The 20,593-nt window shown below is 33.2% G+C and overlaps 2 protein-coding genes across 3 annotated transcripts; both read left to right on the top strand.

Moving 5' to 3' along the window:
• Positions 1-2,867: 2,867 nt before the first annotated feature.
• Positions 2,868-14,872, top strand: LOC111305382 (sterol 3-beta-glucosyltransferase UGT80A2-like). Of its 2 annotated transcripts, XM_022902869.2 has the most exons (14): positions 2,868-3,266; positions 4,631-4,812; positions 6,366-6,602; positions 7,428-7,539; positions 7,895-8,065; positions 9,231-9,294; positions 9,472-9,529; positions 9,618-9,795; positions 10,029-10,159; positions 12,146-12,248; positions 12,347-12,423; positions 13,583-13,630; positions 13,773-13,922; positions 14,470-14,872. In XM_022902869.2, exons 1-14 carry the CDS (start codon positions 3,011-3,013, stop codon positions 14,638-14,640), a joined length of 1,938 nt encoding a protein of 645 aa, XP_022758604.2. In that variant the 5' UTR covers positions 2,868-3,010; the 3' UTR covers positions 14,641-14,872. The 2 variants fall into 2 exon arrangements, with proteins under 2 accessions (XP_022758604.2, XP_022758606.2); XM_022902871.2 differs by lacking the exons at positions 12,146-12,248; positions 12,347-12,423.
• A 1,408-nt stretch (positions 14,873-16,280) lies between these two features.
• On the top strand, positions 16,281-17,263 carry LOC111305383 (protein LATE FLOWERING-like). The gene is made up of 2 exons (XM_022902874.2): positions 16,281-16,461; positions 16,566-17,263. The coding sequence occupies exon 2, from the start codon at positions 16,568-16,570 to the stop codon at positions 17,141-17,143; it is 576 nt and encodes a 191-aa protein (XP_022758609.1). The 5' UTR covers positions 16,281-16,461; positions 16,566-16,567; the 3' UTR covers positions 17,144-17,263.
• The last annotated feature ends 3,330 nt before the right edge of the window (positions 17,264-20,593 follow it).

Here is a 20,593-nt window from a genome sequence, read left to right as displayed (position 1 = left end):
AATAATTTCAATTTAAATTCGTATCAAATTTTAAAAATCTATAATAATATTTATTATCTATACAAAATTAAATCAAATATGATTCTATTCGAATCATTATCATCCTTATATATTAATACACTATCATGAAAAAATATGAATTTTATTTTGTTAATTTTTATCATTTATTTTTTAATATATTTGTTATTACATTTTATACAAGGCAAGAACAACCTCAAAATAAACATTTCAATCTTAAGCTGTATCCAATCTCTTTTAAATCAAATGAGCTTTTATTTGCTTTTTTTTTTTTTTTTTGCTCTTCGTATCTTTATTTTATTTCAAAATCATTCCTAAATAAAATTATTTAATTACTTTTTCTCAAACTCATTCCCACTTGTAAGTCAAATTTAAGCTTATGAATTTGCAAATTCAAAAAATTTAAAAGTTTTTTATCTATCAATTTATAAATTAGCTTAAATTATTTTAAAAAACTAGTGCTATTTTTTACAATATTGTGAAAAATTCTCAAGATGTGAGATTTTATCCTCAATTAAAATTTTTTCCTAAACTCTAAATGTAATGTATTGGATATGAAAAATTGGTAAGTTATATTACTTACCGATAAGTTATAATATTTACCAAACATGTATATCTTGAAACTTTAAAATTGATATGAGAAAAATTAATTAAGTAATTTTACATAAAAATAATTAAAAAATAAGTGTAAAGATAAGTATTTCAACCCATTTAGAAACAATTTTTGACATCCCGAATTTAATTTTGATAAGCTTGATCCGATTAGGTAATTATCTAAATAGGATGTAAATGATACATCATTGTTTACAAGTTACTTTGATTCAGTTTGAATAAAATTTAAATTTAATTTTATTATCATTAAGTCGAATTTGAACAACTTAATATATCAAATAAGTTAAGTTCAAACATCTTAATATCTAATTTCAGTAACTCATGAGTTTTATCAAATTTTTATATTTTAATATATATTTTAATAATTTTAATTTAAAATTTATTATTTTACTCTTATTTATTAATTTGAATTCGAATTTAAACATAAATATTCAAACTCAAAATAAAATATAAGAATCGAACATATGTTTTGTTTAAAAAAAAATTAATTAAAAAAATTAAAGTAATTTAATTTTTATTATAAGTCAAATTTGAGTTTAAAAATTAAAACTCAATCAAACTTGAATTAAGTCTCAAATAATCAATTTTAAGTCGAAGTTGAACTTGAATTCCTCACTAAATTAAGGGCTCGTTTGGAAGCTACAAAAGCTTTAGTGCGCACTGTTGGTGTCACTTTTTGATCCTATGCTAATTTTGTTTGGCTCTCCTTCCGAGAACAGAAATTTTCTTGACCCGCAGCTTTAGTTGGTAATTGGAGAGGGAGCCTTCTAGCGGCCAATCGGCGGTGTTATTTGTCCTTTTTGTCCAAACTATTTTATTTATTAATATATATTTTTTATTTTTTTTAATTTAAGAAAATATAAAATAAAAATTTTAATTTTAATATAAAAGTAAAATTTATTATATAATAAATTAATAAAATAATACATTTTATTATTATATTAATAATTAAAAATATTATTATTTATAAATTAAAAATTTTACTATATATAAATTTTAATATAATATCTTTAATAATCATTTATTTTTTTAATATAATTCATCTCACTGTTATAATTATATTTATATCAAAATATATATTTTATCATTGATTTTAATCTCACAATTATAATATTCAATCTTACGATTATAATAATTAATTTTACATTCATCACTATTTTTAATATCATCAAAATTAATTTCATCACTCATTCAAATGTATCTTAACTCAACTCTATTTCACCTGTAAATTTAAATAGATTTAAATTAAGGAACCAAAAGCCAAAAAGAAGAAAAAAAAAGAAAAATTTTTAAGACTTTTTAAAAATAATTTTGTTTGATTACAAAATAAGTTACAAAGCCAATTCATCCTTTACGTGAATAAAAAAATTTAGGTGGCGTTCACTGTTATAAAACTCAATCTTTCAACTGAAATAAAAGATTTTTTGTATACAAGTAGAATTTAAACTATAAAAAATAAATAATAATAATTTATTTATGTATAAATAAATATAAAAACCTTACCCAAGAAAAGCAAGATAATAAAAAATAATTTTAGAATTTTAAATATATCATAATTAATACATAATAAAAGATATAAATATAAATATTAAATATATTTATTTAAATTAATAAAATTTTAAATTCAAATCTTATTGCACGGTTAAATAATTATATTTTAATTTATTAATTAATTATTTATAATTTGATTGTGATATAATAATTGATTATTTAATTAATTATATTGATAAAATTTTAATTACAATTGTAATTTAAAAATATAATATTTAAATTATTTAAATTAATTTATTTTAAAAATATTCAAACTTTCAATTGAAATCATAACCACTATTTTTATAGTTAACAATAATTTTTTTTCACTTTTTTTATATTTTATATTTTTTTCACTCAGAATTTAACACTGATTAAATTAATAGATTAATCTTTTTTTTTCCATTTCATTTGTTTATTCACATTTACATGTTCGTTGCTTGTTTATGAGTGTATCAGATCTCGCATGCTAAAAGCCTAAGTAAAGAATAATTTTCTCCTTTATTTCCTTTATTCCAACACTTTTCCTTTTCGTGCCAAGAATTGTGCTTTTAACGTAACCAAGTTTACGACGTAACAAAATTCATTCACCTCGAATCCAGGTTTCTCAAGACAAGAATTGACCAAAATATCCCTGCAGATGGATAGTTTGCTTACGTCAGGAATCCCCCGCAACTAAATATTCATCTTTAGCAGACCCATCCCCCACGCATCCGAACGTGCTCTCGCATTCTCTCTCTCTCTTTCTCTGTCGAGGTTCCCGACTTTCTTCCGAGAAAAAAGATTATCGGCATCCAAACACTCATCAGATCACGACGAGAAATACTTTGTTGAAAGAATTTGAGCAGATATGGAGAGCGAACAAGGAGTTCACTTCGTCGACCGAGGGAGCTATCCGGAGTCGCTGATGGCGGCGTCGCCGGAGAATCGCCGGAACTCATCTTCTTCCTCTGCCGAAGAAGTTCCGGTGAAAATCGAGCAAGAAATATGCATCGATGATAAGGCTATGGATAGTAGCAGAGACCCCACGGAAGCAGCCACTGGCGATGATTCTTGCGCTGGAGTTGATCGCACTGCAATGAATAACTGTGGCGCCGAGTCTTCAGGTGCGTTGAGTTCCCCACGTGACTTTCGCTTCGTTTTAGTAATAGAATTCAAAATTCGAACGTTTTATTGCACAGTTACTTTGTGGACTTTGTCTATGATTAACTTGGTCAAGCTTGACTGAAATTTAGACCTGATTTTGACTTTATCGTTGAACTTTGTATGTGTGGCAATTCTAATTGCATATTACCCATCGATGATTATTCCTTCTTGTTAAATTTGATAGTCTAATTTGCTACTATTTATTGGGTGGTACTTGGTAGTTTTTCTTTATCATTTGCAATAACAGTCCAGCACTGGCTTACACATTTATAGGATTTCGATGTCTTTAGTGGGTGGTATGTTTAGGCATTAGAGCCTTTCTATTGGATATTGCTTTTATAAGGCAAATGTATTGTAATTTTTGTGTAGAAAAAGATATCATAGATGTGCATGTAGGAAGGAAATCGATGCTATGTTTGGCTGGAGAAAAGTAAAGGAGAAAGAAAGGAAAGGGGAAAAAGGGGAGAGGAAGGGGAAATTAGGAGTGAGAGGAATAAAATAGAAGGAAAGGGAAGGATAGGGGATAGAATGTCAAATACAAGAATTCATTTTAATGAGTGGAAATATGTCTTTCATTCATCCTGTTTGTGGAAGAATTGGATATTCTAAGCATGGAATGAGGAAGAGCCCTCCCTTTTCCCCTTCTTTTTAGTTTCTTCAAACTTAACTAGTAAATGGTACTCAACTTTATCTTCTATCCTTCTTCCTTCTCCCACTAAATGAAGTGTAAATGTATTGCTCATGTGCTACATTTACCAATGCTCTCTCCTGTTCTTTTGTGGATGTGATGCTTAACACTTTAATACTGAACGATGCTAATCAAGTTGCTATTTTCTGAATTTTACATGAGAAAGTACTAAAAAGTTGGTTTGTTTTGCTCACTCAGGAGGATTATTATGGTCATGCCCAGGCATCTGGTCGATGTGTTGAAGTTTCTGTATATGATACTTAATGTTTTAAAGCTGGATGATGACACGATGCTAATCTAGTTGCTAAGTTTTGAATTTTACATGAGAAAAGATTTAAGAATTGGCTTGTTTTGCTCATTCTGGAGGATTATTGAAAGTTGGTGGAACTGTCAGGAAACATTTTTTTTTTCCTTTTTCTTCCATTTGGATATAATTGTCTACAAAGAGGCAAGTGCTTACACTTGGTAGAACTAGCAGAGAGCTATTGTTGGGAGAAGTTTGCAATTTCTATCATGGGGCTGTAGTCCTAGTTTTAGGCTTTCAGAGGATTAATCTTTAACTAAGCTTAAACTTTATGATATGTATTCTCTTTGTTATGTACCGGTTTAAGTTCATATATTTCTTACTACATTCAGGCACCGTTCGTAGAAGTTTTTCTGAGGTTGGAACATTGCCTGTGGGCCCTTCAAACATTGAAAAATTGGATTTAAGCCAGCTTAAACTGGATAAATCAAAAACTGAGGCACAAAGACATCGAAACATATTTGGTGAAGAGGCAGCGCTGATTTTTGACAATAAGATGTCTGCCCAACAGAAGGTATTAAGTTTTCTGGATGAATAACCTATACCACTCCCCTTTGTCTCAAATTTTATTTATGGTACACCAATTTGCTTTCTTCTGCATGACTGTTATTTCAGTTTTAGATGTTTTTGAAGAATGATTGCATGACACTGGTTGATTTAATTTTGTCTCAGTTAGATAATTCTTTGTTAAGAGCTTTTAAATACCTAAATGCATGTAAGTTTTTGGTGGAAGAATTAAATAACTAATGGTTAAAGAGGATGGTTACATCATTTTATTCATTATGGGTGATTGAGTAAGGGTTTTGGAGCACTAACATGACTTCCCTCCAAAACATCATGTAGTAATCGTAACTATGAATATGCTGGAAATTTTTTTTAAAAATTATGGATATGCTACTGAGCTAATGGAAACATTTCCATCATTTACAAAAAGAATGAGATACCCTGTTACACAGAGAGAAAATTCTCACCCTTATAAACAGTGGCTAAATCATGACTTACTTTGGCCGTTGGTGGCTCTGATCTATATGCAGGAGGATCGGATTAGAGATGAAAAGGGAGAAAACCGAGAGATTTAAAATGATGTGATGGAATGCTCCTTGAATTCTATTATCTACAAAAAATGGGCTGCATCTTTGAAGGAGTAAGAGAAAAAATGAGTTTATATAATAGGTTTTAAAATTGGCTATGTCTATCAGGCTTCCATTGGTGTGAAGGATTTCATAACTCATGTTTATCGAAAGGAATATATGGTGTTCAAATTTTTTTTTTTATAATAATACCCAAGCATCCAACCCATGTTTATATCCTAAATTTTTGAGAAATTTTCTGTTGTGGTGTCCATATCATCATGTGAATCTGTCATGTCCAAATTCGTGCTTCATACTTGAGGGGTATTTATGAATTTAGTGGTAGTTTAAGTTGATTTCTTTATGCGTCTAAGTACATATGTATATTTTATTAACTAAATTCTTGCTTAATAAGAACAAAATGTTGTTGTCATTGATTGTTTGGAATTACGTACATGTTAGTAAACGTACTAAATTTACAATAAATTCAACAATAGCACTTATGCACTCTTAACAATTTGAGATAGCAGTGCCTCCATGTGGGAGGACATAAGGGAGATGTATGGAAATTTATGGGATGGTAATAGCAACAAGACAAAATTCATAGGAGATGCTAGAGTCCTAAGTATTTTCTCTTCTTTTATGTACTAAATGTAGATATGCTTGAGTGGTTTTAAAATACTATTCTTGTCAAGGCTAGGAGTTATTTTTCTAGTATGGATTAACATTTAGCACAGATATGGATATTCAGTAAGATCTATCTAAATGGTGTAGTTTAATAATCTCTTCATTTGTCATGGAAAGGCCGAATCATTAATGGGGATTTGCCCTGTCTTCTTAATGTTGTTGCTGTTGTTGTTATTGTCATCATCATTGGTATTTCAGTGATTATTGTTATGGATTGCCTTGATGAATGGTTTTCTTGGATGGTGTTACAGCTTGATCTTTTGAGACTTGTGCATCTGGCAATGTTATTAAATCTAATAAATTTGTGCAGCTTAAATTGTTTAACAGAATGGTTACTGTGAAAGATGGGACTGTGGAGTTTGAAGTTCCAGTAGATGTTGAGCCCCATGCGCTTGCTGGTGTACCAAGAGATGCATATTCTGAAGTTGCTGAAGAAGAGTCACTTGAAAATGATATTCAGTGTATTCCACCACTGCAAATAGTGATGCTTATAGTTGGTACACGTGGAGATGTGCAGCCATTTGTTGCAATTGGCAAACGTCTTCAGGTTGGGAAAGTATTTTATTTTTATGAGGCCCTTTTCATTGTTTCCAGTTAATAATATGAATATCTCTTGAGGTATGTTTAAAACCTTTAACTTTGTTGTAACCCTCATTTGGGCTTTCTGGTAACATGTATGTATTGAGAAAATGGAACAATTTTCAGTTGCAACCAGTAAGTTGAAGACTGAATTATTACTCTTGTTTGTTTTTATTATCTCTCTCTCTCGCTACACACACACACACTAAAATAAATTTCTCTATATTGAAGATTAAGGAAATGCTTCTTGCTCCTCATATTGATTAGGGTAAACTAGATGAAACACAATATCTATTATGGTCCATAGAAGGAAGCTCTGTTATGAGCAGTTTGCTTATAGACTTCGGAAGTGTAGCTCTGGGGTGATGATTATTTATGGTAGTTTTTTGTTGATCAGGATCAAAGCATTGCTTGCCCTTACCGATCAATACTGTTGCTTATGAAATATAGAATGCTACGCTGTGCTGAATTTCTTTGTTTGCCACTGTCTTAATTCATTTCCCTGAATTTATTTCATTTTTGACATTTAAAATAAATAAATTTTTAAGTTTTTGAAACCTTTATTGGCGTATAATTGCAAAAGATGGTAACAGTACCAGTTTTGCATTTTGTCTCATAGGGTATATGTTCCTTTTGAAACCCTGCATATTGGCAACTATATGCATACTACTTTTTGCTTACAAGTTTGTGCTTACTGCTTTGCAATGAAAAGAAAAATGTGAAACAATTAAATTCAATCCTTTTTATTGGTTGTTTGAAATGTTACCTTGGGAAAAGAATGTTTTCCATGCAGGATTATGGCCATCGTGTAAGATTGGCAACTCATTCAAATTTCAGAGACTTTGTGCTGACTTCTGGGCTTGAGTTCTATCCATTAGGTGGAGATCCAAAAGTTCTTGCGGGTTGTATGTACCTAAAACATTCTTTGATAATTTTCTGGTGTAACCTTATATGGATTCTGATAAGATTATTTTCAGATTGTTCCTTTATGTAATTCAGATTAGTACCTTGAAGAGCATTTAACATGTACATAATTGCAAGATGTTTTTTTATGCATATTTGCAGCATGGGACCCTTCTGGTTATTTTAAAATTTGTCCATAACACAGCTTCATATAGAATATGTAGGTTTTCTGTTGAAGATTCTCCATTATGCATAAAGCAATATTTGACTTAAATTTAAAGCGATTAGTTGTCAGAAGTTTGGATTTCCAGCAGGGCTTCTTAATGATTTCCTTTCTCGACTTTTTCCCCTGAGCAGATATGGTTAAAAATAAAGGCTTCTTGCCGTCAGGCCCTTCTGAGATACCCATTCAACGTCATCAAATAAAGGAAATTATCCACTCTCTGCTTCCTGCTTGCAAAGAACCTGATCCTGATTCTGGTATCCCGTTTAAGACAGATGCAATCATTGCCAATCCCCCAGCATGCGGTTAGATTTCATTACGTTTCAAGCCATAGTGGTGTTATTTATACTTGTGCATGACGGTATATGTTTTTGAGTTTGTATGATGGAAATCTTGTGGTTGTTTAAGATTTGGTGTTCCGGTTTCAACTTATTGTGGATTTTTGGACTTTTCATATATTTCTCTTGTATGCACAAACTTTCAGCAGTATTGAAGCAAAATTTTAGATTTTGTCATTTTAGCACTCTGTATAATGGAAATATTGTGGTTGTCTAAGATTTGTTGTTTCAATTTCAACTTACTATGGATCTTTGGTCTTTGCATTTATTTCTCATGCATGCATAAAGGACTTTCAGCAGTATTGAAGAAAATATATTAGATTTTCTCCTTTTAGAACTCTGCTTTTAACTTCTTGGATGTCATAGTATGATGTAGTGAAAGTTTAATACCAAATCATAACTGTAATGTGGAACAAGGAGATTCCTAATGAGCCCACCCTGTTGTCAGACAACTGCCCCACAAAATTTCAGACGAAGCATGTGCTGCAAAGGGCATAAGCATAGTTGTGGTGTATCAAAAATCATTTATCGTGCTTACATAGCATTTATCTCCATTCAAAAATTATAAACTGTAAAAGGCAAGAATGGTTTACATAACTTCCGACTAGAACTTTATTTTGCTATCTTGCTGGAGTCTTAACTTTGTATGTGTATGTTTATTTTTTTCCTCCCCTCTCACCCTCTTTGTTTGAATGGGCAATTAATTAGATAGGAAGTCATTGTCTTGGCTTGCCAAATGATTTGAAATTTTGCAGCATTTACTAATTTTCATGAGTTCCGGTATAAACTTCATCTCTATAAATTTAGGCTTGAAGGGATGATGATTTGCATCCGAATGCATTAGACAAAAGATAGGCCTTGTCATGTTAATGAATGTCATGGCAGTTATCTGCAGGCTCAAGGGTGGGCTTCTCCTGTTATATTTATTGCTTTAACAGTATAAAGAATAGATAATCTTTCAAGGCTGAATTCGTTCTATTTTCTCTCTTTGAGAAGCAAGTTTGGTGGGAAAATATCATGTGGTTTCTCTTATTATCCTCTATTATTTCTCGTTTCTGGACTAGGAGTATTTTATTCATACTTGTATTTACTGGTTCAATATTCTGATAGAAACTTTGGCTATGCTTTTTAGGGCATACGCATGTCGCAGAGGCATTACAAGTACCACTTCATATATTTTTCACGATGCCATGGACGTAAGTCTTGTCTGGGTAATGTTTTTTTATAGCTGAGCTAGATGTTGCTTTAACATCTCCTAAGCTAGCAGTTTACAGTTGTCATTTCTTCTTGTTTTGTATCAGTCTGTTGTTCTATTACATGGTTTAATGGGCACTCTCAGACTGCTTTGCACAATCCATTATTGTTTCCTCCAGGCCAACGAGTGAGTTTCCACATCCTTTGTCCCGTGTGAAGCAATCAGCTGGATATCGAGTGAGCACTGTGAAGTTTATTCATATTTATCTTTTTATATTTTTTCCTACTTTATTTTTTTTTTATATTGTTTGTTTGTCTGCTACAGCTTTCTTATCAAATTGTTGACTCACTGATTTGGCTTGGGATAAGGGACATGATAAATGATGTTAGAAAGAAAAAGCTGAAGCTACGACCAGTCACATATTTGAGTGGTTCCCAAGGCTCTGATTCCGATGTGCCACATGGATACATATGGAGTCCTCACCTTGTTCCTAAACCAAAAGGTAGTTGGCTTAGGATCTAATTGTAGAGTGAAAATCTTAAACAGTTATAACTGTGGTCTTTTATTTAAGCATGCAGGATTTATTGTTAATTTTTTTTTATTTCAGTTCTCATTCTCTCCAGCTTTTTTAATAAAGGATTAGGATATTTCTTTAAAAGAAACAATATATTGTAGAATAACATAACATGGCAAGTTTTTCTCAAATGGAAGGATGATACATTTATTTTCCTCCAGATTGGGGACCTAAGATTGACGTGGTAGGATTTTGCTTTCTCGATCTTGCAACAAATTATGAACCTCCAGAATCACTCATAAGGTGGCTTGAAGTTGGTCCAAAGCCTATTTATATTGGATTTGGTAGCCTTGTGAGTTTGTTTTCTTTTCTCTTACTATTCTTTTCTGTGGTTTGTGAGTTTGCTTTCTTTTGTCATTTAACTCATTATTGCTTATCAATCCCCTATTTATTTGTTGGCCAATATCAATCCCCTATTAAGTATCAGATATTTCTAGCAGAGCCTACTTGACAATTTTAAGTTTTTCTTTACATTGTAAAATTCAGTGTAAACGTTACCTGTTAATAATATAATTCTCAACTTATTTTAGAGTTTATAGCAAATGGTTGCAAGTCAAATGCTGACTTTCCCACTGAGGGTATTTTTGTTTCTCTCTTTCTCTCTCTCTTTTATTTTATTTTTGAAGTAAGTGAAACCCTTTATTTGTGGTCCTGACCCTCAAGCACTTATAGTGTTCCTTGGGAACATGCTGCTAATCATACAATTCAATCCTTCAGTATTAGTGCCCCTCTAGCTACTACCATATAAAAGTCCTAGGAAACCTTAATGACATATGCCTGAATTTATTCTGAGGTATGATAGAAGTTTGGTGGTGCTGTGGAGGTAACATTAGGAAATATTGTCCAAGAAAATCACCGAGGCTCAAAGTCTATTTAACATATGATGTGTTAGTAAAATTAATATGTAAAGCACAAAATGATTGCTTGTTCTATAATCTATACGATAAAATAATCTTGAGGACCATCTATTACAGGAAATCTAAGATTTATCTAAGGGGTTTCGTATTAGAGTTGGAGACTTGGAGTACAATGCTTGCTTCCCTTGGTTGAAAATTACATCTTAAGTTTGGTCTCCTGAGATGGGGTTCCTTTCCTTTAACAGGCCTAGAGTTCTATCAAAATATCAAATATAATAGAGTGATAGATTAAGGATTTTAACAAGGCTTTGGTTGTAAAGTTTTGCCAGAGAACCATTTTAATTCAAGCTGAGTACGTGGCTTTCAATGTTGATGGATCCATTAAGGAATATTTTGTTAAAAAAAATCTCTTGAAATTTTCAACCTTAAGTCTAGCTGTGCTTGGTCATTTCCTGCTCATTTTCCTATTAGATTTCAAGCTTTTCTTTTTGTTTCTTCTTGAAATTATTCTCTTTTAATTTCTTACGTTGAGGTTTCCTGCATTGTATTGCTCCAGACATCTGCAAGTATGTTAGTTAGGGAGGCTGCTCATAAATAATAGTAGAATTTTGGATCATGACTTGTGTACTCTAAAGGTATCATATGTTACAACCAAATATTCCATTGCTTCTTTTTTTGTATTTGAGACTGCCAGTGATTGAAGTATGGTCGCTAGAACTAAAAGTCTAGTAGCACTATACCAACAAACCACATGGCTATTGGCAATTTCGTTGCTTCTTTATTTACTGACATTATGAGCTACGAGGTTGTGAGCCCTAAACATTGAATGATTACCTTTTATTATCTTTTTAATTAGCTCTTCTACTATGGGCATGGTAAAATTTCTTTGTACAACTACATTTTGTTTGCTAATGGCTGAGGTGCAGTTTGTTTGAAGTTATATGGTTATTTCCCTTTATAGTTCTTCTAATATTTGGTTGCTTCTTTGTCACTTTATGCTACTTTAATTGAGCATGGTACAATTCTTAGCACAAACATCCTAGATTTGAAATAGAAAGGTGTAACAGAATTTAAAGAACTCTTTGTTGGTGTTCTCAGGGAATTTGAGTTTTGTCCATTCTGTTAAGCATAGGATTTAAAAAGGATTTGTTTTCTTGCAAATTTTGTATGAGTTATTTGTGTTGCTAACATAAAGCCAAGCCTGATGAATGCAATGATGACTGCAATTTTTTCCTCTTTTTCTTTGGATAAAGATCTGTCACTTTAACCATAAAAATATACTGATTTTATCCTTAATGTAGTGTATGGACTATGGATATCACAGTTAAGTAGGTTGCTATGAGATTTGTTTTCACTTACTTGACATGATATAGCTGCTGTTTATTTTCTGATCTTTTGAATAATTCCTTCTCTCATGTCAGCCAGTTCAAGAACCAGAAAAAATGACCCAAATAATTGTGCATGCTTTGGAACAAACGGGACAGAGGGGTATCATTAATAAAGGCTGGGGTGGCCTTGGTGAATGTAATTTCCTTTTCTTCTTATTTGGGTTTTTAAACGTTTCTTTATTAACCTAGCACTTGTGCCCATATTTGGTTAGCTGTTTTTTCTTTTTTTCTCAGTGGCTGAGCCCAAGGATTATATTTACTTATTGGACAACGTCCCTCATGATTGGCTATTCTTGCAATGCATGGCTGTGGTGAGTCCACATATTACAAGAACAGAGCATTTCTGAGGATTCTTTCTTGTTATATCCGTTAAGCTTCTTTATAAATTAATTGCATGTCTATTTTGTGGTTATAACTCCTAGCCTGGCCTCTTTTTCACTGGGAATGGGCATGGAATGCTAGGTCATTTATTTGGCCACAGTTTATAGTTCCAAGTTCCTTTGAGAGCTATCATTGGGGAATAAAGTTCTGTCCACTGCTCATGGTTCCCCCCCCCCCCCCCCCCCCCGCCCCGGTCTCTCTCACTCCCTCCTGTCTTGAAAAAAAGGGAAAAAGTTACTAAATATTTTTACACCATTATTACTTTGGCTCCGCTCCCTCCTCCTACTTCACATTTTGTCTCTGCCTGGAATAATATAACTGATTACTTTTGGAAAAACATTGTTTCTTTTCTTTTTTTTTTTTTTTTGTACTGGCATTCTGTGATAAGATCATTACTATCGGCAAGGAGATCCCAATGTTTTTTCTTTAGTGAGGTAGATCCCAATGTTTTATCTTAAGTGAAATATGGACACCAGCTGATGCAACCTTTTTTCATCTTAGAAGAAACGCGTCCAAAGATTAGGGATTCTCACTGAGGTCATATCAGTGGAGTTCTCTTTGTTCAACAAATTATTTTATGTACTTTGTACCAATATGTTGTTGATACTTGACATTTTTAGATATTTCAATCTATATGTGGTCTTTGTTTGAAATGAAAAAAAGGTGAAACATTGAGGGTCTTGGAAATATAAAATGTTGATGGATATCTAAGGTATCGTGGATGCTCGAATTACCATGATGGTCATGTATGTCAAAGAAGTTTGGCACATATGGCCGAAGGGAAGTCATGATAAAAGATTAGAGCAGAAGCCATTATTAACACATAATATGAGAACTAAATTGCTAAAGCATAAATAACTTAAAGTTGCAGAAAGAGATAGGCATGCATCCAGCCGTAAAACATGCTCATGAGGTATGAGGGTGTGCAAGTGTTTGATCATGCCTGTTAACCTTGGAATTGTTATCTTTTAGGTCTCTTAAAATTCATATATTACTCTCCTTTTGCATCTTCAAAGTAGTTTCTCTCAAACCCTTTCTCTCCTATTTGTTTCTGAATGGCAAGATCTTGTCTTTTTGCCTTGCTTTCAGGTTCATCATGGAGGTGCTGGAACAACAGCTGCTGGTCTTAGAGCTGCGGTAAGAGCAAATATCAGTTATTTTACGTACTTCTAGTTCCATGGCTAGGTGCTTTCATTGTTTTGCCTGCACGATATTCTGCTGCTTTTGGTTTCGTTTGATGTCCACCTGTTTGATCCACACATTTTGTCCTCAATTTTAGTGCCCAACAACCATTGTACCATTCTTCGGTGATCAACCTTTCTGGGGAGAGAAAGTGCATGCCAGAGGAGTGGGACCTGCACCCATCCCAGTCGATGAATTCTCACTTCCCAAGTTGGTCGATGCAATAAACTTCATGCTAGACCCAAAGGTAATTATGAATTTCAGATGCCAGATTTAGTTGTTTAACTTATATTAGTGTAGGCATTTTAGAATTAGCCATTTATGCTTACTTCCTTTATTTTCTTCTGGATATTCCATGGGGGGATTTTCTTTTTCTTTTTTTTTATTTTGAGTTGGAGGGCAGAGGGGGGGGGGGGGGACAGTGGTTGGGATGGATTGCTGCCAAGTTCTAGTAAAATATTATCAAGAGAGCTTGATCTTGGGGAGTTTCCACAAGCAGCTATTTGTTGGTTCTCTTTTTTTTTTTTTTGGTTCAGTGCATGTGGGAACTTGTTTGGGCTTTGACAACACAGAGAGGTAGATCTCTCTCTTCCCCCCTCTCCAAGTTCTAACTTGAGACTTACAAGTTGACTACATTCTAACTGCTGTGATGTTGATATCATCTAGTTTCTATGATGACAATTTTAAGTAAAAAAAATTAATAAAAAAAATGTTGAAAGCAGAGGATTGGTAATATGATGATTGCATGAGGATATTGGAAAATTTACCATGAACTCACCCAAGAAGTATGTCAGGTGAAGGAGAGGGCCATTGAACTTGCCAAGGCAATGGTGAATGAGGATGGGGTGACTGGAGCAGTAAAAGCATTTTTTAAGCATCTTCCTCCCCGCATGAAGCCTGAACCAGAGATATCACCAGAGCCATCCAGTTTATTCTCCATTAGTAAATGTTTTGGTTGTTCCTGAATCTCCGTATGGATGTTTGTTTCTTCCTTTTAAGTTGTTGTGTGTTCTGCTGTGTCCTTCATACTCCATGGTGCTTTCTTTCCTCACGTCAATCCTACATATATGAATCCCTCGCCTACCAATTCCCATCCCTGCTTCCAGAAATGTAATTATTTACGGGCCAAACACATTTAGTGTAAAACACGAAATTTCATTCATCTCGAAGTTAAAAGGTCCATTTCTTTTTTTTTAATCTTTGACTTCACATCTATGCTGGATTTGAGTCTGTAATTCCGCCAGCGGTTGCATTTATTATACTTGTGTGATCTAGCCTTCAAAATTTGGAAGCGTGATGTCATAAAATCATGGGCGGCAATCCTTCATGTTACTGTGATCAGTCTGTGGTCTTTGAGTTAGCAACATATTTGAATCGAATGTAAAATGGTATAACATCTACAGATGAACCAATTCGGTGATGACTAGTGAGTTTTTGCCATTAATAACTAGCCATGATTCTTTGCTTTTGTCCCTTGTTTCAGGGGGAGATGTCCCGTGATGACCGGAGATGATACGATAAATAAAATAATACTTGAAGTATTGCATTAATTAATTAATTCATAATTTAAATATTATAGTAAAAAATTTTAAAATTTAGATATTGTATTAAATATTTTATTATAATTTAAGAGTTGTTTAAGACATTAGCTCACTAATAAATAATAATTTGGTTTTTTTTTTTAAACTATTAGACCAGGAATTTGTATATTTCTTATTTGAGATTCAGCATTGCAAAAAAGAAGAAAAAAACACCTACGGATGCTGCGAGGGGGGGAAACACAGGGACCGAGACGAGATGAAGCGCATTGGGTTCTCAACGTTAGCTTTAGAAAGTGCAAGGCAAGGAGTGGATTGAAAGCGACAAATTGCATGGGATTGGCGGTGGAAAACGCAGCACTAGTTTCTGTTAGCCCCATAACAAAATTTTAAAAAGCGCAGAGGAATGCAGCACAAGAGCCAATTTGCATGCAGAAAGGGGTGCTGAATATTAAGGCAACCACCACTCAGTTTCAGATCAAGTGGGGACTGACTTTAGCTTTTAAGGCACCCAATCCTTCCACATTGGCCATTGAAGATCACAAACCTGATCTTCCAGGCTCAGCCCTCTGACACTCTGCCTTCCATTGATTCATAATGTTAACAAGTGTCTACCATGTGGATGTCTTTAAGCTTGAAAAAAGAAACAAAAAGCCCCAGATTAATGTAACACAAAGTCAAAGCTACCTCTTATATTGCAATGCCAAAGGCATGGGCAAAACAATGTCTTTTTTTCGCTAGTAGAGAACATGAATTATCCTAATATCACTAGTGAGGGAATCAAATTGAGAACTGATGGAAGGGTTAAAGTTCCAGCGAAAAAAGCAAAAGAAAAACACAAATGATCTTGAAAACGATAATTGTCAGAAGGGGAGTAGGAAGGAGAAAGATTCCACTTTCCAACCCAGAAAAACATTTCTTCCCACCAATGACACACTTGGCCTCAGCATGCAGAAACGTCTTGGAGAATACTTACATATTCCCAGCCACTTATCTTCTTTTCTCTTATCTCTTCTGTTTCCAAGCCCATACACTACTCTTGTGTCAAGCACTCCAATTAATAATTATTATATTCAGACTCTTCACGTTTTCCAACTCTTGAGAACGCGGCTTCTGAACTCTCTTCCCCTACTCTCTCTCTCTATTTTTTAATCAGATCATCACCCACCAAAAGCTTTGGTACTACTCAATTCAGTTTTCCTACAGTACTTCTCCCATACCTGCCATTTCTTGTTCTCTTTTTCAAAGGTTTTATTTTCTTATCTTTTCAATAAATTACTACCATTTCTTTGTCTTATTTTATTCTGCATCATGAAAACTGATGACTTCTATCAATCTTAATTTGTCCACAGGCATGGAAGATGATCATCGAGAGACAGTTTCCCAACCCAATTTAGACGATGGGACAACGAGGGTTTTCCCTTGTTTATTCTGTTCAAGAAAGTTTTACAGTTCTCAAGCCTTGGGAGGCCATCAAAATGCTCACAAGAAAGAGAGAACTGCTGCAAGAAATGCTAAAAGGGCATCCGAATATGGACCAACCAGCAGCTTCTTATCTTCTCCGGCATTACCAATGGTCTATGCACCAGCAAGCCACCATTTGGGCTTTTTACACTCTCCGATGTATATAACAGCTCATGCTGCCAACTTCCGTTATTTCCCCAATCACCATTCATCGGACAGACTCGGGTCGAATGGTGGAGCCAGGTTTGATGGTAATGTGGTGTTTTATGGTGGGAGTAGCAATGGATATCACCATCATCTATTTGAAGAAGACAAGCAAAGTTACTTGAATTGGCAGAGGAGCATAAGATGCAATAGAGGCTTGACTCAACAGCTAGCAATGACGGAGGATAAAAATCATCAAGGCATTCGAAGAGCTGATCGTAAGGACAAAGATCAAAAGCTTGACCTATCTCTTCACTTATGAACTAAGAGAGAATGATGGCTTTTTTTTTTTTGAGTAATTATTATTGTTTTGCTTTAATATTTCTACTACATGTTTTTACAATAAAAGATTTCATGACTTCATTTTGAATCATATCAGTCATTTCCAATGTTCTTTAATACTTCTTAGAAAAAAAAAAACGGTTTTTGTTCAATAAATACTGTACTTTCAAAAAAAGTCATTGAAAAAGAATAACTGTCTTTCTGAGAATCCATCTATGGCAGAGTTGTTAGTAGGCCCAGCAGAGCACTAAAAGGGCCCCTTTTGTTTTCCCCTTTTTCTTGGGTCAGATGTTAGTATTCAAGGACAAAGTAGGACCTGAAGCCGTTTCCCACGTATATTGTGGACTTGTTAAAGAAACCCAATGTTAGAAATTCCACTCGGCCACTAGAAAGCTTTGGATTGGTTTTGATTCTTTTGGAGCTCTTAGGTGAATGGGGATGGGTAAATGGGCTATGGTCTAACTAGCCTAAGGAGGGAGAGAAGCCTGGCCTGGTTCAATTGGGTGGCAATTTTTTTTTTGGCATGAAGAAACTAATCTAGAAAAATGGAATTCCATATGATTTGGTTTATTATAGACTGTTGAAAAAACTGCTTGTAAGAAACGAATTAGAGAAAAAAAAAGAAGAAAAAACTCATGTGGTTTGATCATTTTTTCATGAAATAGGGAACCATATTTTGCATGTTATCATCATGGATCTTAAAAAATATTTAACAAATGATACCCATGTGGACCAATCATATAAAGATTGTATACATGCCATACCCCCATTACCCCTATGTTCTGGGATGAAACGCCCATGTTGTAATGTGCCAAGAATTTGGATAATCTTTGTAGAAATTAATTAAAATGTATATGTATACGTACATATAGATTCATACTAAAAAAATGCAAAATGCCAAAGCCTAGATTCATCCTAGAATTAAAAAAAAAATGGAAAACAATTCCAACAGCCTAAAAAATGTACTTTAAAATCAATATTAATTCCTTTAAGCAAAGGAGTTGAAAAACAAATATTTTCTCCCATGATGTCATTTCTTAGTTCATGATCAAGAATATTCAAGGCCTTGTTAAGTGCAGACAAGTAACATATTTGTATGAAAACGAGTACCATATATTGAGGAAATTGATATTCTTTTCAAATCCAATATTGATTCATCTGATCCATATATTTTCAGCTGATTTTTTTTTTTTTGCTTCTTATTTTTAATTTCCCGGCGTGCAGCAATTAGTTTCACGAGTTTTAGTGGCCTCTTGAAGTGGCCAAAACAATCTCACTTAGCTAACTTTTGAAAAAAAAAAAAGATTGTGGTGTTGTTTTTATTGGCATACTAAAAAGGTCTAAATCAAAGAGCATAGTAACATTTGATCATAAATCCATCGTTGGAGCTGACAAAATATCAAGCTTTTGAAAAGACAAGCAGTTGTGTTAGGTTGGAGATCATGGAGCTTCCCATCTTCTTCCTTTTTTGCTATCACCAACCAAAATGATTTGTTAAAGAGTTTTTGAACATCTTAAAAGTATGTATAAACCCATTTACCTTTGTTCCATGGTCAATTCCAAGAAGATCATGATTGTTGGTTATGAATAATACAATTATCTAATAGAAAGGTTTTGAGTGATCCTCTTCTCTGCTTGATTTCTTTGAACCACTTTGTAATCTCTGTCTAAATGCTGCATGAAAACAACAAGTCACTTAATTATCTTCTCCAAAATTGGCTCAACTAAGGGTTTCTTCTTCAATTCTCTTCCTCTTTTACCAAACACATTCAACTACAAGGGTGGGTGTAATTTTTAATGCCAAAACCACTTTCCCACAAATCATATCTTCCCCTTAATGCAACTTTTTTACCGATCATTCATTGTGGAAAGCTGAAGAACAAACATTTTAATCATAAATGGTTTTTAAATTCTTTGATATGAAGTGTGAACTTCTTTTTTAAATTGCAGCGAACAAAGTAACATGATGGCAAGCTTCCACCATTGTGTACTACCAATTGTTTAAGCACTAGCATTGCAATGTGGTAAACAAAGCAAAAGTCCAAAACCAGGGTTAGGCTCCAAATTAGTCAACCTTCTAATCAAAATATGTTGAGCATTAGTTGAAATTTATAAATTTATGTAACGTCATTTGCCAAACTGTTAACTCCAGTATCTAGAAACTCTTAATTTTAAGTTCAATTGTAAGAAAAATTGACTTGAATTCATGCGGGCAATCAAGCACAAAGAAGAAGGTTAGAATCAAGCAGCCAGGCCTTGATTGACGGTGAGCAGTCATGCATGTGATGTTGGTGGTGGCAACTTGAACAAACCTGATAGAGGAAGTTGGTCGGAAGCCTAAACCTGAAGTCACTCGTCATAATTTATAAAATTGAAGAACAGAAAATTTTATTGAAATAGTAATGAACATGTCAATTTGACATTGATAACTTTGACTTCATTTGTTAGGCAGGCCTAAAACAGGTGAAGGGAAGATAAATTTTCAGCAGCTACAATTTTGGACTAGTCAAGATTGGTCGGAGTTTGATTCGCAGAATAAACTTTTCCATTGATTTTTTCTTTTTCTGAGCATTCAAGGAAAGGGGAAACAAAATAATTTTAAGAACCCTTTTGGAGTAGATGGTCATGTATTTTTTGGCATCGACAGTTGAAAATCCAACATACTACTATTCCATTTAACTGAATTTCTGACGGATTGAAATGGAATTCTACCAACAAAGTTTAATTGCCAGAAAATCTGATCTTACACGCACGTGGGTTTTCTTCGGTAAATCTTTTTCTAAAAAAAGAATTTGATGTGATTGTTTGAACTCATTTAATAAGTTTAAGAGAAATTACCAATTGATTGAACTTTACTGTCAGGATTAATAACATATATTTTTTGAAATTAAAAAAATTTTAAATGAATTTTTACTTTAATTTTCTTATTTACTCAACTATTTAAGGGGAAAAAAAAGCCCATTTTATTGTATATCTTATTAAAGATTAATTATGCAGAAAATTTAATAATGTAAATCTTTTTCAATGGCTTAAAAGATGCAAACTTTTGAGCCAAAAATTTTGACTTTCATATGGAATGTGTAGTTAGGGGGAAGTTCGACATTAGATTCATTGCTTTTTCTATGTTTTCTTATGTTGGGTACAAAACACTAATAGAAGAAAGTATGACTCATAACTAATTCTTAATAAATAAAGAGAAATAAAATAAAAATAAATTTTTTTATTTGCATTTTTTTTTCTAGTGATTTGGAAACTAAAAATTTAATGATAAATTGCATGAAGGATGTCTCATGCAAGTTATGGACAGATAGATGCAGTCTCCCACAGCATAAGAACATAATCTTTTGCATTAGGGATTTCTCTGTTTACTTTTGTTTTAAGGGTTTTTTTAATTGGTTGATTTGTTTAATCTTAATTAGACAACATGCTT

Source organism: Durio zibethinus, chromosome 21 (assembly GCF_047325235.1).
Source record: "Durio zibethinus cultivar Kanyao isolate XHJ-2024 chromosome 21, ASM4732523v1, whole genome shotgun sequence".
NCBI classification, from domain to species: Eukaryota; Viridiplantae; Streptophyta; class Magnoliopsida; order Malvales; family Malvaceae; genus Durio; species Durio zibethinus.
This window is presented reverse-complemented; position numbering and strand designations above follow the sequence as displayed.